We start from the raw sequence: 17,924 nt of genomic DNA on the forward strand, positions 1-17,924 counted from the left end.
GAGGCCAACAGAGGACCAGCACCTGAAAAAGTTCAGAGGAAGAGCTCCAAAGTTTCAGGAACCACAATAAACCATAGCCCTGACTCTTGTAATCAGCCAAGCTACGGATCTTACTGCACTAGATAATTATCTATTGTTGCACTGCAAGAAGCTGTCAGGCTAGGACTGCCTACAGGTGATAGTGTGCTTTCCCCTTGGGAACTACCAAGGAGTTTTTAAGGGATATTAAGAGTGCACATTTTGTTTTTACACAGTGTTAAAACAAACCTAAGTTTGGTGTAACTTGGGCTATGTTGTCTGCAATGTTAGTGCTAGAGGGCCATGTTGTGCTTTACTTTTTGCCTGTAGCTTAACTCTCAGATGAAGTTTTGCAAGCCACATGAAATTAGGTCCACATGGGGTTATTACATCCATATGCTTCAGAAGCTGCTATTAGATACAGCTGAGAAGGTCTTCCAGGTTCACCTGCATGTGTGCTAGTATGAAAAAAGCAGAAGGCAGAACCTGGTGTAATATTAAAAAAAAATTTTTTTTATATCAGTGAAAATTATACTACACAAAACTGTTCCTTTGTGCCCACAGACCTGAGTTTTGTCCTCTGTTAAATATGGACAGAGAATTTGAATTGAATTTGAAATCCTTTTTCAAATAGAACTCATTTGTTCATTCTACAGCTGTACAGAATGTTGGCCAACATAAAATGTATAGGCAAACATAGCGAAATAGCCTGTTCTTGTGTGATTTATAGATGCAGTCAAAACTGACTTAGAATAAGTGCATGTCTTGTTTATCTGTACCATGTGACAGCTTGAGCCTTGCATCTTTCCTTTTAGCTAGGTGGTTTTTTGATAGATACATTTTAGCAAATGTGTTCAAGTGTTATAAAGTTTGTTGTGTTGCACAAATGAAATGTTACTGTTTGAAGGGATGGCTTTCAGTACAGAAATCACAGTGTCAATGAATTCTTCCAATTGATTAGATGGGTCAAATGAATGCAAAGGTCAGTCTTACAAGTTTTCCTAAAGCACTGATTCGTGAAGCAGGGGAGAGTTTGTTTGTCTGTTTTTATTTTTCATTTTTGTGTGTTTGTTTTTAGAATGGGTAAAAAAGTGAGGAAGGAAGTAGAGCCTCCACCCAAGGATGTGGTAAGTATATAAACTACAGCGTGCTATAAAATAAACATTGCACAATTATAGGCCCAGCTCTACCATCCTTATGTAGTTCCTTACTCTCCTAGCTTGCCCACATTATTCTAAATATGTCTTTTAAAGATAATTCTGTTTCTGCTTTTTTTGGACAGCATACAAACCAAACTGACTGGGCATGTGTAGTTCTTTGAGGAGATTGTTGTCTTTGGCAGGCTTTGCAAGTAGTAATGTATGAAACAATCCAGGCTTCTTTTTATTTGAGGAGCAGTATTAGTTTTCCATTTGTAAAAATCAAAAGGAGAAGGTGGGAGAGACCTGAAATCTGCCTCTCTTTTCAATTGTGGAATCATTCCCAAGGATGAAAGAGTTAAAAGCCTAGATAAATCTGCAGGGTTTTTTTTTTTTTTTTCCTTTTAAACTTAATACAAGAGTTTTTACAGATATTTTGAGTGTATATAGTATATATTCTGGATCTCTTGCAAAGGTATATGGTCTCTAGGAGTAGTTCAAGGTGTTTTTTTTTGTATCATTGAAAAGTGGCACAGTAGAATTGAAGAAAATATGGAATAATGATGATATATGACTACTTTTTTCTCAAAAAACTGGAGATTAAAGATCTGACACTAGCTAACGAACGCTTTCTGAGGGTTTCTCTGAAGTTGCAAGGTACAGGGAGACCCAGAAAGAGGTAGAAATTTAAATATAGAAGTTTTATAAGTCTTACTGGTTTATTCAGAAAGAAGTAAGACTGAAACACTGAACAAACAAAACACAAATTCAGCACCAGATACTGAATTAGTTAATGAAGATTTGTTTTGTCGGATATTCCCAGAAAGAGGACAAAATTAAAGGCAAAGCTCAGTACGTGTGGTTTTGTTTGTTTTTTGTTTAAAAAGGGCTTTCTGAGAGTAATGGAACTGGAAAATCTTTTTCAAACATCATAGCAAAGTTGATCAGCAAAAACTACATCATGGTGTCAGTGTTAGTTAAGCATAAATAATTTTGACCAAGACAGTAAAAGCAGCCATTATGGGTGAATTCAAATGTTCAAAACCACGATGTCACTGAGGTTTAGCAGTTGCCTGATCTTACATAGTGTACGAGAACTGCTGAATCACAGCCTGAACTTCTGATTGATCACCTGAGGCAAGCAATGAGTCAGCCACAGGAGCACAGGTGAAGGCAATTCATCTGTGCTGCTGGAAGGGGTGGAGCTTGGCTGCACCTCTCCTAGACCCATTTAAGAGCTGACTATCAGTGGGGAAGGATCTCTTCTGGAGATCTACTCACTGGAGTTTTCTATGCGAGCCTGGGATATGGGTGAGTGTGATTATCATTTCTGTTTCCTATTTTGGTGTAATAACATCATAGCCAAGCTCTCTGTTAGTCCGTACCATCAGAATATTCATTAACTGTACAACTGCTATGCCATAACATCGGTATATTCATTAATTATACACCATGTGACAGATGGCTGCAAAGGGACAGTCTGACAAAATGATGTCTGATGTGGTAGTGTGGATGAAGCAATGGTGTGGAATTGAATTCCTCTACGTGGAGAAAATTGCACCCATTGACATTCATTGACACTTGCTGAAGATTTATGGAGATCAAAGAGTGAATGTTAGCACAGTGAGTAGGAGGGTGCTGTATTTCAGCAGTGGTGGCAATGACATGAAAGACAAGCTATGTTCTGGATGACTATGAAGATTTTTACAAGCACGGCATGCAGACTCTTGTATGATCACTAGCAATAAACATAACTAATGGTGGTGTCTGTGTTGAAAAATAATGTTTTGTAGCTGAAAGTTTTCTTTATCAAGTAGTGTTATTGTGCTCTTTATATCTGATGTAGTTTCCATGAAGATAAATAGGAAGTATTACTTTCAGAGCAACCTATGTGGATAGTATCTTAAGTTTGTTTTGACAGTACTGCTATTTGTTTACCAGTTAGGGCACTTGCGTTAACAGAAAGCCTAAGGTTGCCACTAGAGAAAATACTGAGTTGTTATCCTTAAAAGAAAGATGTAGCTATCTGGGGATTTTTGAAATTAGCTTCACTTGTGACACTGATGTTAAAAATCAAAGTATGGAGGAATAGAAGTGGTATTGTCAACTCTGGATGGGAACACCTTTTGAGGAATCAATACCTAAATATTAATTTGACTTTAGTAAGGCTTTCAACACTGTCTTTCATAACATCCCCATAGACAAACTGATGAAGCATGGACAAGATAAACAGACAGTGATGTGAATTAAAAACTAGCCAAGCTGCTGAACTCAGAGGGTTGTGCAGCAACATGAAGCCCAGCTGGAGGCCAGTCACTACTGTTGTGCCCCAGAGGTTAACCTCTTCATTAGTGACTTGAGTGACAGGACAGAGTGCATTTGCAGACCATATGAAATTGCTGGGGATGACTGATGCACAATTGGTTGTGCTGCCATTTAAAAGGACCTCAAGATATTAGAGGAATAGAGAAAACAAGAATTTCAGTAAGTTCATTAAAGGGAGGTGCAAGGTAGTAACCTGTACAGACTGGGTGATGACCAGCTGCAAAGCAGCTTTGCAGAAAAGCACTTGGTGGGCAGTGAGTTGACCATGCACTAGTAATGTGTGTTTGTGGCAAAGAAGGCCAGTAACATTGTAGGGTGCAGTAGACAACATTGGCATGGCAACTTGTGGGACATGACTGCTATCTTTACTCAAGTTTGGTGAGATCAAATCTAGAGTGCCATGTCCAGTTCTGGGTTCATCCAGTACAACAGTCACATGGACTCACTGGAGCAAATCTGGCAAAGAGCCACAAAGATGCTGAAGGACTTGAAGCATTTGTTTTCTGAGGAGAGACTGAGAGCTACAACTGTTCAGTCTTGAGAAAAGGCTCTGAGGGGTCTTGTCAATGTGTATAAACAGCTGATGGAAGGGAGTGAAGAACTCAGAGCCACACTCTTCTCAGTGGTGTCTTCTAAAAGGATGAAAGGCAATAGGTACAAACTGAAACTCAAGAGATTCTATTTACAGATGAGAAAAAAAAACCACCTATTTTATAATTGTTTCTCTCATACAGAAAAAAAACCATCTCTTTTATGATGGAACACCTGTTCATTTAGCTCAAAAAGAGCTTTTACAGGATATTTTAGAAAAATAGCATGATTAAACAATAGAGTAAAAGGAGATGAATACATCTTTCAAAAGGTGGGATTGGTCCAAAAATGAGTCTAATAGGAAGGTGCCTGTTACATTTTTCAGCGAGTAGGAATGAATCTAATACCTGTACAGATGTAAGACCAGTTTGACTCTGCCTGTATGCCAACCTGCAATTAAAGTCTAGGACTTATCAATGAATTGTAGTTTATACAATTACCTATGAACTTTAGAGACAAAGAAAATGGAGCAACATAGTAGTATTTTTATTATTAGATCAATGTAAATAAATAACAGATATTTAAAACTCTTACTTCATATTTCATTTCTTATTAACCTTTATCTGAGATCAATCTTTGAGTTTAATTTATGTTTCCTGGAAAGAATAACATCCTTTAATAAAAATTAAAGTTTCATTCTACTACCAAGTGTTTGGCCAGACACAACCTTGCTGTTGCCAATGAAGTTTCTGCAGGGTTGGATTTAACTTTGCCTCTTTATATATCAGTTTTCATTCAGAGCTTAATGTAATTAAGTTGTCTGTAATTGCCTGGGAGAGCTATTAGGAATCCATTTTGAACTGTAATGTAGAAAATATGTATCGTATCTTATTCTTTTATTATTTATATTTTTACTTTATAGAAGAATAACCAAGCCTTACAACCAATAGAGATAGAGAACATCTTCATCAGTGCGTGGAAAAAGGGCACACAAGGTGTAGCAAGGATTCTGCTCTGTGGCAGACTGTTTTGTAAATACCCTTCTCATAGCTTCAGCCCTTGAAGTGCTGTACTGGATGTGTACACTTGTGGAGTAGTTGCAAGGGAATAGAAAATTGTAGTTGGGAAAAAATTCTCTTGCTAGAATAAAAAACAACCCCAAGAAGCTTATATACTGTCCATATGTAAGAAATATTGACAATATATCTTCGTTGGTTGTAGAGAAGTAATATGTATTCAGCCAAGCTGAACAGACATGAATTTAGCATCAAAGAGGTATGACCTGTTTGGCCTCTTAGCTGTTTTTTTTTTTTTTTATTGAAAAAGGTTCTGCTCTATATGTTTAACTATATCCATGTCAGTAGCAATTTGCTGGTAGAGCTTACCCACCCTGATAAAGCAGTAAGAGTTTATATATAGTCCTAATGTTCTCTGCTAATGAAAAACCTAGAAGCAAAAATTCAGTCTAGACATGTGTGCACTCAGTTTTCTTCTTCTTGTACTGGAGAGGTAGCATGTGTTCATCTGGGTTTAGTTAATGACTTTCACAACTTGTCCCGTGCCTCCACCTTGTCACAACAAGCGTGAAGAGGGATAGATCTGCATGTTTTCAAGACCTGCTTGGGGTTAGGGAGAGCAATTAAGCACATTAACCAGGTAAGCTTTTTACTATTAGGGAAACATGGATCTTCACAGAATTGTAAAATCCTTAGAGTTGGAAGGGAGCTTTAAAGGTCTCATCTAATCTAACTCCCTTGCAGTGAACAGGAACATCCAGAGTTAGATCAAGTGCCCAGAGCCTGGTTCAGCCTGGTCTTTCATGTCCAGAAATGGGGCTTCCCCCACTGTCCTGGGCAACCTGTTCCAGTGCCTCATCACCCTGACTGTAAAAGACTTTTACCTTAGAACTGACCTAAATCTACCCTCTTCAAGCTTGAAATCATTTCCTCTTGTCCTGTTAGCACATACTCTGCTAAAGAGCCTGTCCCCTTCTTTTCTGTAGCTCCCCTGTAGATACTGAAAGGCCACTATCAGGTCACTTCACAGCCTTCTCTTCATCAGGTTGAACAGCACCAGTACTTTCGGCCCGTCCTTGTAGGGGGAGGTGTTTCATTCCATGGATTATTTCTGTGGCCCTTTTGTGAACATACACCAGCAGTTCCACATCTCTCCTGTACTGAGGATTCCACATCTGGATACATTACTGCAGGTGAAGTCTCACCAGTGCAGAGCAGAAAGATTGATTGCCTCCCTCACTCTGCTGGCCATGCTTCTTTTGCTGCAGTCCAGCATACGGTTGGCTTTCTGGGCTGTGAGAGCACACTGCTGGCTCATGTCCAGCTTGCCATTCACCACTACCCCCAAGTCCTTTTTGGCTGGGCTGCGCTCAATCCTTTCATCACCTAGCTTCTATTGGTAGCAGGAATTGCCTTGACCTGTATGCAAGACCTTGCACTTGGATTTGTTGAACTTCATGAGGTTCTCCTGGGCTCACTGCTCAATCTGTCTAAGTCCTTCTGGATGGCATCCCGTTCCCCAGGCATGTTGACGTTACCCACAGCTTGGAAGATTTTTTTTTTTTTCTTGTATGAGAGAAATCAGAACTGGAAATGAATGCTTTGTATCATTTCTGATGCAAAGCTCATCAGGGATTATCACAGAAATACTTCAGTGATAAGTGGTAAGCTAGTGTTCAGCAAGTGAAATGAGTTGATGAAGACTCGAGAAGGGTCACTTTAATTTATTTATTTCTAATTACTCCCACTAAGTAGTAGTGCCACAGAGTAACCAAATCTTATGTCTCCCTATGTTTGATTTGGAAGCTGTAGGATGCTCTTCTATGTGTAACAGAATTGTGTAGTCTTTTTCCTTCAAAAAGGTATACAGGGAACTGTCAGGGTTTTCCCCAGATCTTCGTACAAGATGAAACAAGATGATTATGTTAAGTCAATTATTCTTTGTTATTTTTCAAAAACTTTTCAAATTGTTACTGAACGTTAAAATCCTCCATTTATTAATGAAGTATGGAAGTCTACTGCAGCTCACAGCAAGGCTCAATATAAATTCATACTATTCTTCCTTTTTTTTGTTTTTTTTTCCTAGTTTGAGCCTTTACTGATTGAAAGCAAAGCAGCAGCAACAGTTGTACTAATGCTTGATTCTCCAGAAGAGGAAGTTTTGGCCAAAGCATGTGATGCTATATATAAATTCGCATCAAAAGGTCAGTATTCACTGCAGTAAGCTTTCTTCTGCCTTACTTATGTTTTGCCAGTGGTTCAGAGCTTTTTGGTTTCCTCGCACTAAAATTTTCAACCTCTGTCAAAGTTTTGTTTTGTTTTTCCATCAGAAATATCTGTCACTCCTGTATTTGCAGTTAAAAAGAAGTCCTGTGGTTTGTATGGAGATTTTTAACATTATATTGTAGAAACTTATTCTTGGAGAGATAGTTGTTCTTGTATCTCAATGAGACATGTATTCTGAAATAGAGGGAAATAGCTATGAAGTGCGTACCCTAAACTCTTGCTGGCTTTCTCCCTACAGTCCACAGTAACACAGAAAAGATAGGCAGCTTCCCCCTTAGTTCATTATAAAATGAATTATAAAAGGTAGTGTGGGAACTGAGAATACAGGTTGATTTTGGATTTTGTTTCTTTTTTTTTTTTTAATTCACTTTTGTGCGTGTGTCTTTTTTTTTAATCTTTTTTCTTTTGAGCAGGGAACAGAAGGCTGTAATCATATGAAACACTTCTGTTGGTAGAAATCTCAGGTGGAAGTTTGTGATTCAAATCATGGTAGTTGCTTCAGGAAAGTAAATTTGGAAGGAAAAAAAATAGGAAACTAAAATGAGGTTCACAACAACATAATTCACCTGTACTTCACCAAATAGGAAAGTTATCTGTTGTACTGTCATGGTAAATGTGTGGCTGGCCAACAGACAGAAGCATCCTTTGCTTTAAAAATAGGAATTAATCCTAGAGAACTGTTCCTATGCATTGAATTAGAAATCCAAAGTGTGTGATGATATTAGACTGTCTATTACACACATTAAGAAGTTACAGTTTAATTTGAATAGTCAATTTTAGTACTGGAACTTCTGGCTTCTGAATGCTTTTTCTCTCTTTAATGTTTCTTAAATTAATTATTTTTATCACTTTAAATATCCAGATTGAGACGAATTCTGTTGTAACTGGTGTAGCTTTTGAAAGGCATCCAAAAAGAGATTAAACAGATTAATGATCCTTGATAATGTGGTGATGAAAAGCCAACCTATATCCTTCCCCACCACTTGGCACAGTAGGAACAGGTTCATCCAGAGATGTGTGGGATCACCATTTCCCCTGGTGATCTGTCCAGTTACCATGCCAGTGAAGCACCTAACTTTCAAGGCAGTCATTTTGGATTATCTGGAAATTCACTTAGCAGCAAGTGTCACCAAAACTAGTAAAAATAGTCTCAGCTGCTACGTAGCAGCAAGGGCAGGCTGCTCTGCAAGGCAAGGGAAAGCAGGAGTTAGTGACAGCAGGGCACACAAGGGTTCATGGCCTCTGAAATGGGTGCAGTCCCATGAGTAGAGTGAGAACACGTCCCACAGTGGTAACCAGTCTGTCAATGGTCCAGTGGTCACTGAGCAGACTGTAGTGATGAGGCAGGTTTGAGGTCAAGCCAAGAAGTCACATCTGTGGTCAGGGTCTGGATCAGTGGATACATGACCAGCTGAAATGAAGAGCAGGGGGTTCAACTTCAATGCAGTTCCTGATAGAAGTGGAGAGTCACTGTGTAAGGCTTTTTCCAGAAGGGAGTGAGTCCTGATGCATGTTTTCAAACCTTTTACAGTAATATTGAGACCTAAAAGTTACTTTTTTTTTCTGTTGGAGACTGAGATTCTGTTTTAATGTTATGATCCAGGAAGGAGATCAATGTGACATCAGATCCATGAACTACATTTTTAAAGTGTGTGTTTGATATATTTTGTTTGATACTCTAAGATCTTAAGTAACTTTTTGATGGTATTATTGATGTATACTGACAAACTTATGTTCTACCTACTATATGTTAGGTCACTGAAATACTGTTATACTTTGTTACATTAGAACTATGAGCTTGTTTCATTTTTTTACATAACCTGTTTACCCTTCAGGTGATGAAAACAAAGTGACACTTCTTGGTCTTGGAACAGTGGAACGTTTGTATAAACTCATCTCACATGAAGATCCAATTGTACGCAGAAATGCCATGATGGTACTTGGCATCATGGCTTCTAATCGTAAGAGTCTCTGTTTGTCAGTATTTTTCCATGTATGTGGTTGTAGCTGTTACAGCAATAGGTGGGTCATATAAATAAATTAATTTAAAAAATCCTATGTCAGTAACTCAAAGGAGCTAGTTTTGTTAGAGATTTTGGGGGGAAAAAAAAAAAGGAAGATAAGTGTATTTTCCTCCAGTCATTATTTTTGCTTTGACAGGATGAAACTGGAAGAGTTTACAATTGGAATTCTGTCTATCTGAGAATGCCTGACTACTTTTGGTTCCCAGCCAATGTGGATATGACACATTCTGAACTTTTACAAAAGTTAGAAATGTGGGATAAAATACTGTTTATCACATACAGAAAATGCTGTGTTTACTGAAGGCATTGCTTAGCTACAACAGTAGGAGAGAAAATGCTTTAGATTTATAATATCTAACTCAGATATCAGCAAAAAAAAGTCCTGAACTTTGAAGCACTGATATGCGTATTTACCCAACTTCTTTGGCAGGCCAGTGCTTCTGTAGGCATTCGTTATCTGTATCTGAGCTACTGAAATGAAACTATCTCAAACATCTCTCAGAAATATTTCAGTTATGGTAAACTTGTGTCTCTAGTATAGCAGTACCATTATTAGATGTATTAACCACAATATAATGTTACATTGGACCTTATGCAGAAAAACAGGTAGTGATGGCTTGAAAACTAAATAAAGGAAGGATTGTTTTTAGTTTGATTACTGTAAGCAAAAATATATTTTATCTATTCACGTATAACTTGACAACTAAAACTATGAAATGTATAGCAAGAACCTGCTAGGTGCAACTATTTTCAATGTGAAATATTGAGGAACTTTTCATATATAAAATAACAAAGAATGTTATCTGGTACTTTAAAATCTCCTGTGCATTTTCTGGGCCCGTTTCCTTTGTTTAACTTTGGTTGCACGTCAGTTTCAATCAGGTCTTTTTGTCACTCGTGGAATAACCTTAAGTACATTTTCCTTGGAGCAGAATCTGTTTCTTTACTTGCTTACCAGATGAAAAACCTCACAAATTTATTTCATTGTAGATGATGTCAAGAAGTTACTGAGAGAACTGGATGTCACAAGTTCACTTCTATCACACCTGGTACCAGAAGGTAACTTACAGTATTCCTTGTGCAAAAATACAATTGTGCATTTGCAATTGCTATTTGACCAAGCAGTTCTTATGATTTGCTGTAATACATATTAAATAGATGATCACTTTTATAGGCAGAGATCAGTTATTCATTGAGTTTTATGCTGTACAGATAGAGCAACATGTTCATGGAGAATTGAGATGCAATTAACAGCTAACATTTATTTATTTTTTACCATATCTTAAACCACCAGATTTGTGAGCATATACTGTGCTGAATAAACTTGAACAAAGTATTTTTTTTTCTTATAGAAGATGTGGTTATTCATGAATTTGCTACTCTGTGTCTGGCACATATGGCTGTTGAATATACTACTAAAGTACAAATATTTGAGCAAGGTGGATTAGAACCACTTATAAGTCTGCTAAGTAGTCCTGACCCTGATGTTACGAAGAATTCAGTCGAATGTATTTATCTCCTGGTACAGGTAAAGTTTATTGATTTAGGAAAAAAAAAACAAAAATTAGAGGCAGATAAGCATTTCCCTGTGGGGTCAATAATTTTAAAATATTTGGTTCCTTTATTCTTCAGCACTCATCAGTGTGTATGAAAATGTTAGTTGTCACGTTAACTGTGAATATAGTTCATTTGACTATACTTATGTCCAGCTTAATGCAATTATCCATGCTGTACAGCAACGTGAGATCAGAATCAGATTCAGATGTGTTTTCAATTAAATATGTGTTTGTTTTCTTATTTGGAAAATAGTAGTTCTTGGTAATGAGAGTTATAACCAGTCTATCTAAAAGGCTGGAATAATTCTAGAACTATATTAGTGATTTCATTATGCCTTGTTTTGGCCAGTAAGTCCATAGTTATGATTGTGAACATCTTTCTAATGATAGGTGGATGCTGTCAACAGCTACTTTCCATACTAGAGGAATAGATTTATTATTGGCTACTTTCACACTCAGTACTAATGTCATCCATATGCTGCTTAGCAAAAGAATGGTGCATTTGTATGTCAGTTCTCTTCCAAAGCTTAAGCGAATCAATTCAATAATGGATTCCGTTTATAACTCTATCTCTTTTGGGGCATCAGAGCATGTCTATTCAGAATCACATTTTACTCTTTCTCCTTTTTTACTATCTCGCTGTCTTTGTTGCAGGGTATATCTGGATAACTGCACCTGGTGCTTGCTTAAATTGATAAGGATAATTGCATGCTGCACATGTGCAATGAGCTATTTAAAAGCAAATTGTAATTTATTTATATTTTTTCTATTTTAATATAATCTACTACTGTCTTTTTATTAAGAAGCATATATATTGTTTAAAATCAAACATTTTAATCGTTGTTTTACAATTATTGAAGGAAAAGATGTAACCAGGCAACCACAGTGTAGTGGGAAAACTATTTTTCCTCCCATTGAGATAAATAAAAATTATGAAACTAAATTTAAAAAATTTCTTAAAAAAAATAAGTATGTTGAGATAAACATGGCAAAACCAAAAGTAAACTGGCTTCTTTAGCTAGAGCTAGATATTGTAGTGTATACCTCAGTAGCACAAAAAATGTGGATTTTAATGTGATGCAGGGGAGTTTGTACTATATTTGGTTCTTGGACAAAAAGAAAAATCTTTAGAACTGCAGGTTCTTAAGTATTGACTCCTCTTTGTATTTTTGAAATTAGATTTTTGGTATTCTTTCTGTAAACTCAGGAATTACTGTACTGCTTTTTTCTGTTGCTAACATTCCTTGTTGAATATTTTACTACAGGATTTTCAGAGCCGTGCTGCTGTTTGTGAACTGAATGTAATTCCACCCTTGCTGGATCTTCTGAAATCTGAATATCCTGTTATTCAGTTGCTAGCCCTTAAAACCTTGGAAGTAATTAGCAAAGACAGAGAAACGAGGATAATATTGGGCGAAAATCAAGGATTAGATTGTCTTCTGAAGATACTGGAAACCAATGTATAGTTTACTTGCCATACAAGTTTTTTTGTTCCTTTGCTGCTAATGTTTGTGTGACTAAGGAGAAATACTCATTCATGTTATGGAAGAAAGATAAGAAATAGCTCATTATTTGAAGCTAGCTATGATGGAAACAAAATAAGCAAGGATACCCAGCTTGCTATAAAAAGTGAAGGGATTCAAAAAAATGTTTGTTTTACTGCCTTATTTATGATACTCTTTTCTATTTGCTGTCCTTTCTCATATGGTTGTAAATATCAGACAAATTTGCCATATATTTTTTCATATGATATTTTCTCTGAAATCTTTATTAGATGCTGAACTCTGGTTCTGGTTTGTAGTTTGAATACTGACTTTGTTTTCTGAGTTTCCTTTGATATCCATGCCTTTAAATATAATTTCCTTCCTTGGAAATGCCATTGTTTATGTTATTATGACACTCAGTATAGTGCTTCTTGACTTCACATGTCAGTCACCAAAGGAAATATAATGCATATAGAAATTTGTAAAGTTCTTGAAATTTTAAGATGTCAGGTCCTTTCTGAATACTTGCCTAACCCATTTAGATATAAATGAGAAATGTGTTTTTCACAGTTTTTAATAAGTTGAGTCCTAAAGCACATCGAAGAAAGTATGTATACAAAAGATACAAAAATGAAAAGATGTAATTTGTACAAGCAAACTGTCCAAGAGAAAGTTATGATAATTAGCCTCCAAAGTTGAAAGCCAAAGATATTTTAATTGTGGTTTGAAGGCTATTTGTCTGGGCTTTTTTCCCCACTAGGAATTCAACGATCTACATGTGGAAGCTCTTGCTGTGCTGGGAAATTGTCTTGAAGATGTGAATACTATGCAATTGATTCAGCAGACAGGAGGCCTTAAAAAGCTACTTTCATTTGTTGGAGTCTCTACTGTTCCTGATATTCAGAAGAATGCAGTAAAGGCAATTGCCAAAGCAGCTTGTGATTGTATGTGACTTTTAAAAAAATCTGTGTGTGAACTTGTTTACGAAGTAAACTTTTATCCAGAGTGAGGTGGTCTTACCTGGTTGAGGACAGTACTTCTGCAAGAACGCTGGATAATGTTCATATATATTTATATTAAAAAAAAAAAAACAAAAACGTTTAAAGATTAACTTATTTTAAGTTTAATTTATTTTTAAATATAATGTATTCTTGCAAAATGCTGTCTTCAAACAGGAAAATACGAAAAAATATGTAGATCTGAAAATACGGCCTTTGACTTTCGTTCAGTGATACCGGGTAACTTACATCTTAAAGGACCTCTACTGACGTAATTTCTCATTGATATCAACTAAGACTTAGTTGTAAGCTTAGTTCCCCTTGTATGCAACTGCTCATCTAAATGTCAGGCAATTGAATTTTAGGATATCAAGATATTGGATGTTAGGAAAAAATCTCAGAGTGGTAGTGCATTGGAACAGGCTGTCCAGGAAAATGGAGTCACTGTCTCTGGATGTTAGGGACACAGTTTAGTGGGCATGATGTTGATGGGTCTTTGTGATCTTAGAGATCTTTTCCATGATTCCATGATTCAATTTCAAGTACAAATTCCTTTAATGAGGACATGAAAAAAAATGTTTTGAATGGCTTGCAGATTAATATTTTCAGCAGAGTTAAATGGTTTCATTGTCATCTTTATATAATTATTCATCCTATGGCTTTTTTGATACCTTTCTATAATTCACCAAGGAATCCTGAGTTAGGTAGTACACGCTTCATCAATTTTTTGAAATTCCTTCCATACATTGTTTCTGTGTTGCAATTGATGCCTAGTACTGCTATGTAAGAAAATGCAGTGTGAGACATAATATACTTCTATCTTCTGTAAATTTTGATTTTTATCAAGGGATTTTTATAACAGTAACAATGACTGCAGAAGTTGAGTATTTTGTTCATATTTCTATCATCTCATTAAGTTATGGTTTTAATTTACGTGTATTTTACAAATATCTGATTTAACACACAGCTAAAATAATCTCTCCTTTCTACAGTTCAGACCTCCTTTCTTCATCGTCTTTCCAATTTTCTCACCTTCCTTAGTTTTACTTCCCGAATATTTGTAATTATGTGGATTGTAAATTATATATTAAAAGAGTAGAATCTACCTTTCCTAGTATTCTGTGTTTCAGTATGCTTTTATCTTTATCTGCTGGAAGCTTTGCAAATCACAGAAAATTATTTTCTTTAATGTTTAGATATCAAAGATAGGAAGGAATCTTCTTATGCCAGTGTTTTCTTTGTGTGTTTTTCCAGCATTGTTATTTTATTATGCTACTTAGGACTGTCAGTATCATTTTTATAGTCTTGTGACAGTCTTGTAAGTAGTATGCTAAGCAGATTTATATTTGCTCCTACTACTTTCTATCGCATCTTCATCCTTTTTCATATTTATTTTCAAGTAAGCATAGCCTTCTCTCCCTCTTTCACTCCTTTTTCAGTTTTTGTGGCCTAATATTTTAGCAGCTGTTAGTAGAAGCATGTCTGAACACAACATTTTTAAAGTGCATTGGCAAGAAGATACACATAATATATTGTAGTGTGGCATATGATCTTATATCATTGAATGTTACCATCAGCAAAGATGCATCTTCTTGTCGTATATCTTTACAAATGGAGTCAACATGGTTTCATTATAAAGGTTTTCTCTCTTCTTCAGCCTTTGACAGTTGGTATAGATGGAGCAAGCTGGGAAAATAGATCAGAAGATTTAAAATATTTTCTTCCAAGCTGCAGAATTTTGGTGACAACTAGTTAAATAAAGGGCAACATGTAGCAGTGCAGTAGAAACACAATCCAGTTGCTGTTCAGCATGACCCCCAGAAGTATTGTTTATTTTAAATACCTTGAGCTACTGGTCTAAAGTCAACCTTCCAGTGGAAAGAAAAGCAATGCACTGAGGCCATCTAAAAGAATACTGCAAAAGCAAAAAGGAAAAAAAATATCCCAATATGCAGATGGTGGATTGTTTTTTTTCTGTTTGGATTATGGTTGTAAATATACCAAAAGGCCTGTCTAAACAGCAGCTCTAATTTTTACTATGCTAATACGTGACTCATTGTAAATCCAATATGGTAAAACGTAACTCTTAAGTTCTTATGGCTTTTTCATTATACTAACAGTAGCTATAAAGAAGCCCACATTTTCCAAGTTTGATAATTGATTGCATTTATGAATATTTCCTGCTTGAGGGAAAATAAGACTGATTTTTCATTAAATGAAAAACTGTACTTCTGTGATAGAGCATGATATATTTTTTAATCTTATTAGCTGTGCATACAGTACTGTCTGTTTTTGAAATGATTAGTTTTTTCCTGATGTGATCATAGCAAATGGTTTTGTTTTGTGCCCCTATCAGCCCTTTAGAAAGGATTCCTGTAACTTTTGGTTTCTGTTCTTGATGTTATAAAAAAGGCTTAATCACTTTAGAGTTATTCTCTCTATGAGAATATCCTACATGGTACAAACACTATATTCAATTCTAAGTAGCATCTTCAGGATGCTACTTTGAGTCTAAATTGATTACATTTCTATACATGATTATCCCTTTGACACTGAAAATTAGTTTTGTTCTGCAATGTTATTTTGAATTTAATGTGTTAACCTATCAACAGTTTTACTTTGTATACTGAGATTTATAGTGGTAAATTTTATTGTGATTCCTTCCTTGCCTAGCAAATAATGCAGTCACCTTGCAAAATATAGTTTAATGCTGTCAATTACTGAATGCCAGTGAGCTGGTTCTGTGGATTGCTGATTAAGGAGTGCCTGACTTTCCTCTGACACACCACAATTGCAAAATGTTATGGAGTGTATATGGAGAAACTGGTGGTTGTGCTCACTCAAGTTTAGCTTCACTCTGACAAACTTCAGGTTTGAAGCTCTCTTAAATTCTTGACATATATCTATGCAACTCTTTCAGAAGGGAGCTTATTAAACGTGTTCTGTAGCCCAATTTTTTATATAGCCCAATGTTTTATAATACAAGTTTTTTATTAGTCTGGATTATCTCAACTCAAGGTCAATGGGAGTTCGTCATAATGTTAACTTTTTCCATTTGAAATTGATATAGCTAATTCCATAAATTGACAATGGGGAGAGGAATGGATAGTCAGAACTCTTTGATTACAACTTTATAGTAAGAAACAGGAAACAGGAAAATACATTGAAAAACAAGTTAGCTTGTGATGGAGTCAATTCATGAAATGCTGGACAGAAGTGTTAGTACTCCAGGCTCTTTTGGTTGGATGTGCCTAGCTATTTTACTTAGCATTAAATAAATGTATTCAAATGACTTAGGGATCAAGAGATTCATCACTGTAAATGTTGGCATTGAACGTGAGAAATGCTTAAAGACAGGGTGCTATTTAGCTCTATATTCTTTCTGTTGTAAAAACCAAAGGGAACAAAGTGTCCAAACAAAGAGAAGGTCAGTATAAAATATTCTTAAGTAGAATTGGCACCTGAATCTTAAAATCTTAATAATTTTCATCTATTTAGCTAGCTAAGTGTAGGTGCATAATGCTTACGGTAATTTCAAAATCTGTTTTTCTACATCCTTGAAAAGTTATTTATTCTGCTTAAAATATTTTTAGCCATTATTTTCACCCATTCAAATGAATTATTTTTGTATCATGTAGACAAATTATCTTTAAAATGTTACAGTGTTTCCCATTAACATAGTATTTTTTAAAAACAAGAACAATTGTAAAAAATCTGTATAGTGCTAAGTAAGTCAGTGTACAAGAACCAAATTACTGAGGCATGAAGAACCTCTAGAGATCATTATTAGGGATTATGGACTACTTTGGCAAGCAACAGGCCAGCAGCATACTTGATTGCTTGTCAAAATGGTCTGTAATCCCAATTAAGGCCCTCTCTTGAGAGCTTGCTGATACACATCAGGGTTGTGGCCAAGGTTCTGCAGATGCTTAAAATTCTCTGTTTTATCTGTTGCATCTTTTACTTCGTGACTTCAATTACGTATCTCTGATTCTAAAAACAGTTAAAATTGAGCTAGAGAGGAGAAAACAGCCTTCTGAAGTATATGCATTGAGCCAATTTATTCCACAAGCAAGTTTTTAATCACATTGTTTTTCTTTTGGGTTTGTGGACGTAGATTTGTTAACATCCATTCACCACAGACTTAGTTTTATTTAAAAGAATACTTCCACTATTTTTCTTTTTTTTTATTGATTGTTTTTCCTTCTAAATTTTCATTAGACAACAGACCATACAGAGACATCGATCCCTTAAAAAATTAGCAGGTATGAGTGCAATTTCCAAATGTGCATATGGATTTCATGGCTCCTGAATTTCTTTGATACATTTTAAAATCTTACCAATTAACTATAACTTCAGGAATGTAATTAATCTACCTTAGATTATGTGTATGGTTAAATGTTGATTGACCCTTTAAGTGTAGGATTTATATGCTGTCCAGTGCTTTTGTAAGAAAGTTTAATTCAGGGCATTTTCTAACAAATATCTGTACACTGGGAGAAGAGAATGTTTGGACCTTTCCTCCAGACTTCTGATCTAATCCATTC

The 17,924-nt window shown here is 35.8% G+C and overlaps 1 protein-coding gene across 7 annotated transcripts in view; it reads left to right on the forward strand.

Moving 5' to 3' along the window:
• Positions 1–17,924, forward strand: part of ARMC3 (armadillo repeat containing 3) — a 64,912-nt gene that overhangs the window by 5,906 nt on the left and 41,082 nt on the right. For 3 of the 7 annotated variants that reach the window (XR_016467819.1, XM_090142937.1, XM_090142938.1), the window contains 7 exons: positions 1,097–1,145; positions 7,116–7,233; positions 9,151–9,276; positions 10,330–10,398; positions 10,692–10,867; positions 12,161–12,355; positions 13,140–13,323. Coding sequence is in view for 6 of the 7 variants with exons in the window: in XM_090142937.1 (XP_089999063.1) it covers positions 1,098–1,145; positions 7,116–7,233; positions 9,151–9,276; positions 10,330–10,398; positions 10,692–10,867; positions 12,161–12,355; positions 13,140–13,323 (916 nt within the window). In the remaining variant the exon portion in view is untranslated. Of the gene's footprint in view, positions 1–1,096; positions 1,146–2,380; positions 2,469–7,115; positions 7,234–9,150; positions 9,277–10,329; positions 10,399–10,691; positions 10,868–12,160; positions 12,356–13,139; positions 13,324–17,924 lie in introns of those variants that run through there. The other 4 variants (XM_090142939.1, XM_031614353.2, XM_031614354.2 and 1 more) reach the window with 4 other exon arrangements.

The sequence above is a fragment of the Phasianus colchicus genome, chromosome 6 (genome assembly GCF_987193195.1).
Source record: "Phasianus colchicus chromosome 6, bPhaCol1.hap1.1, whole genome shotgun sequence".
Taxonomy (NCBI): Eukaryota; Metazoa; Chordata; class Aves; order Galliformes; family Phasianidae; genus Phasianus; species Phasianus colchicus.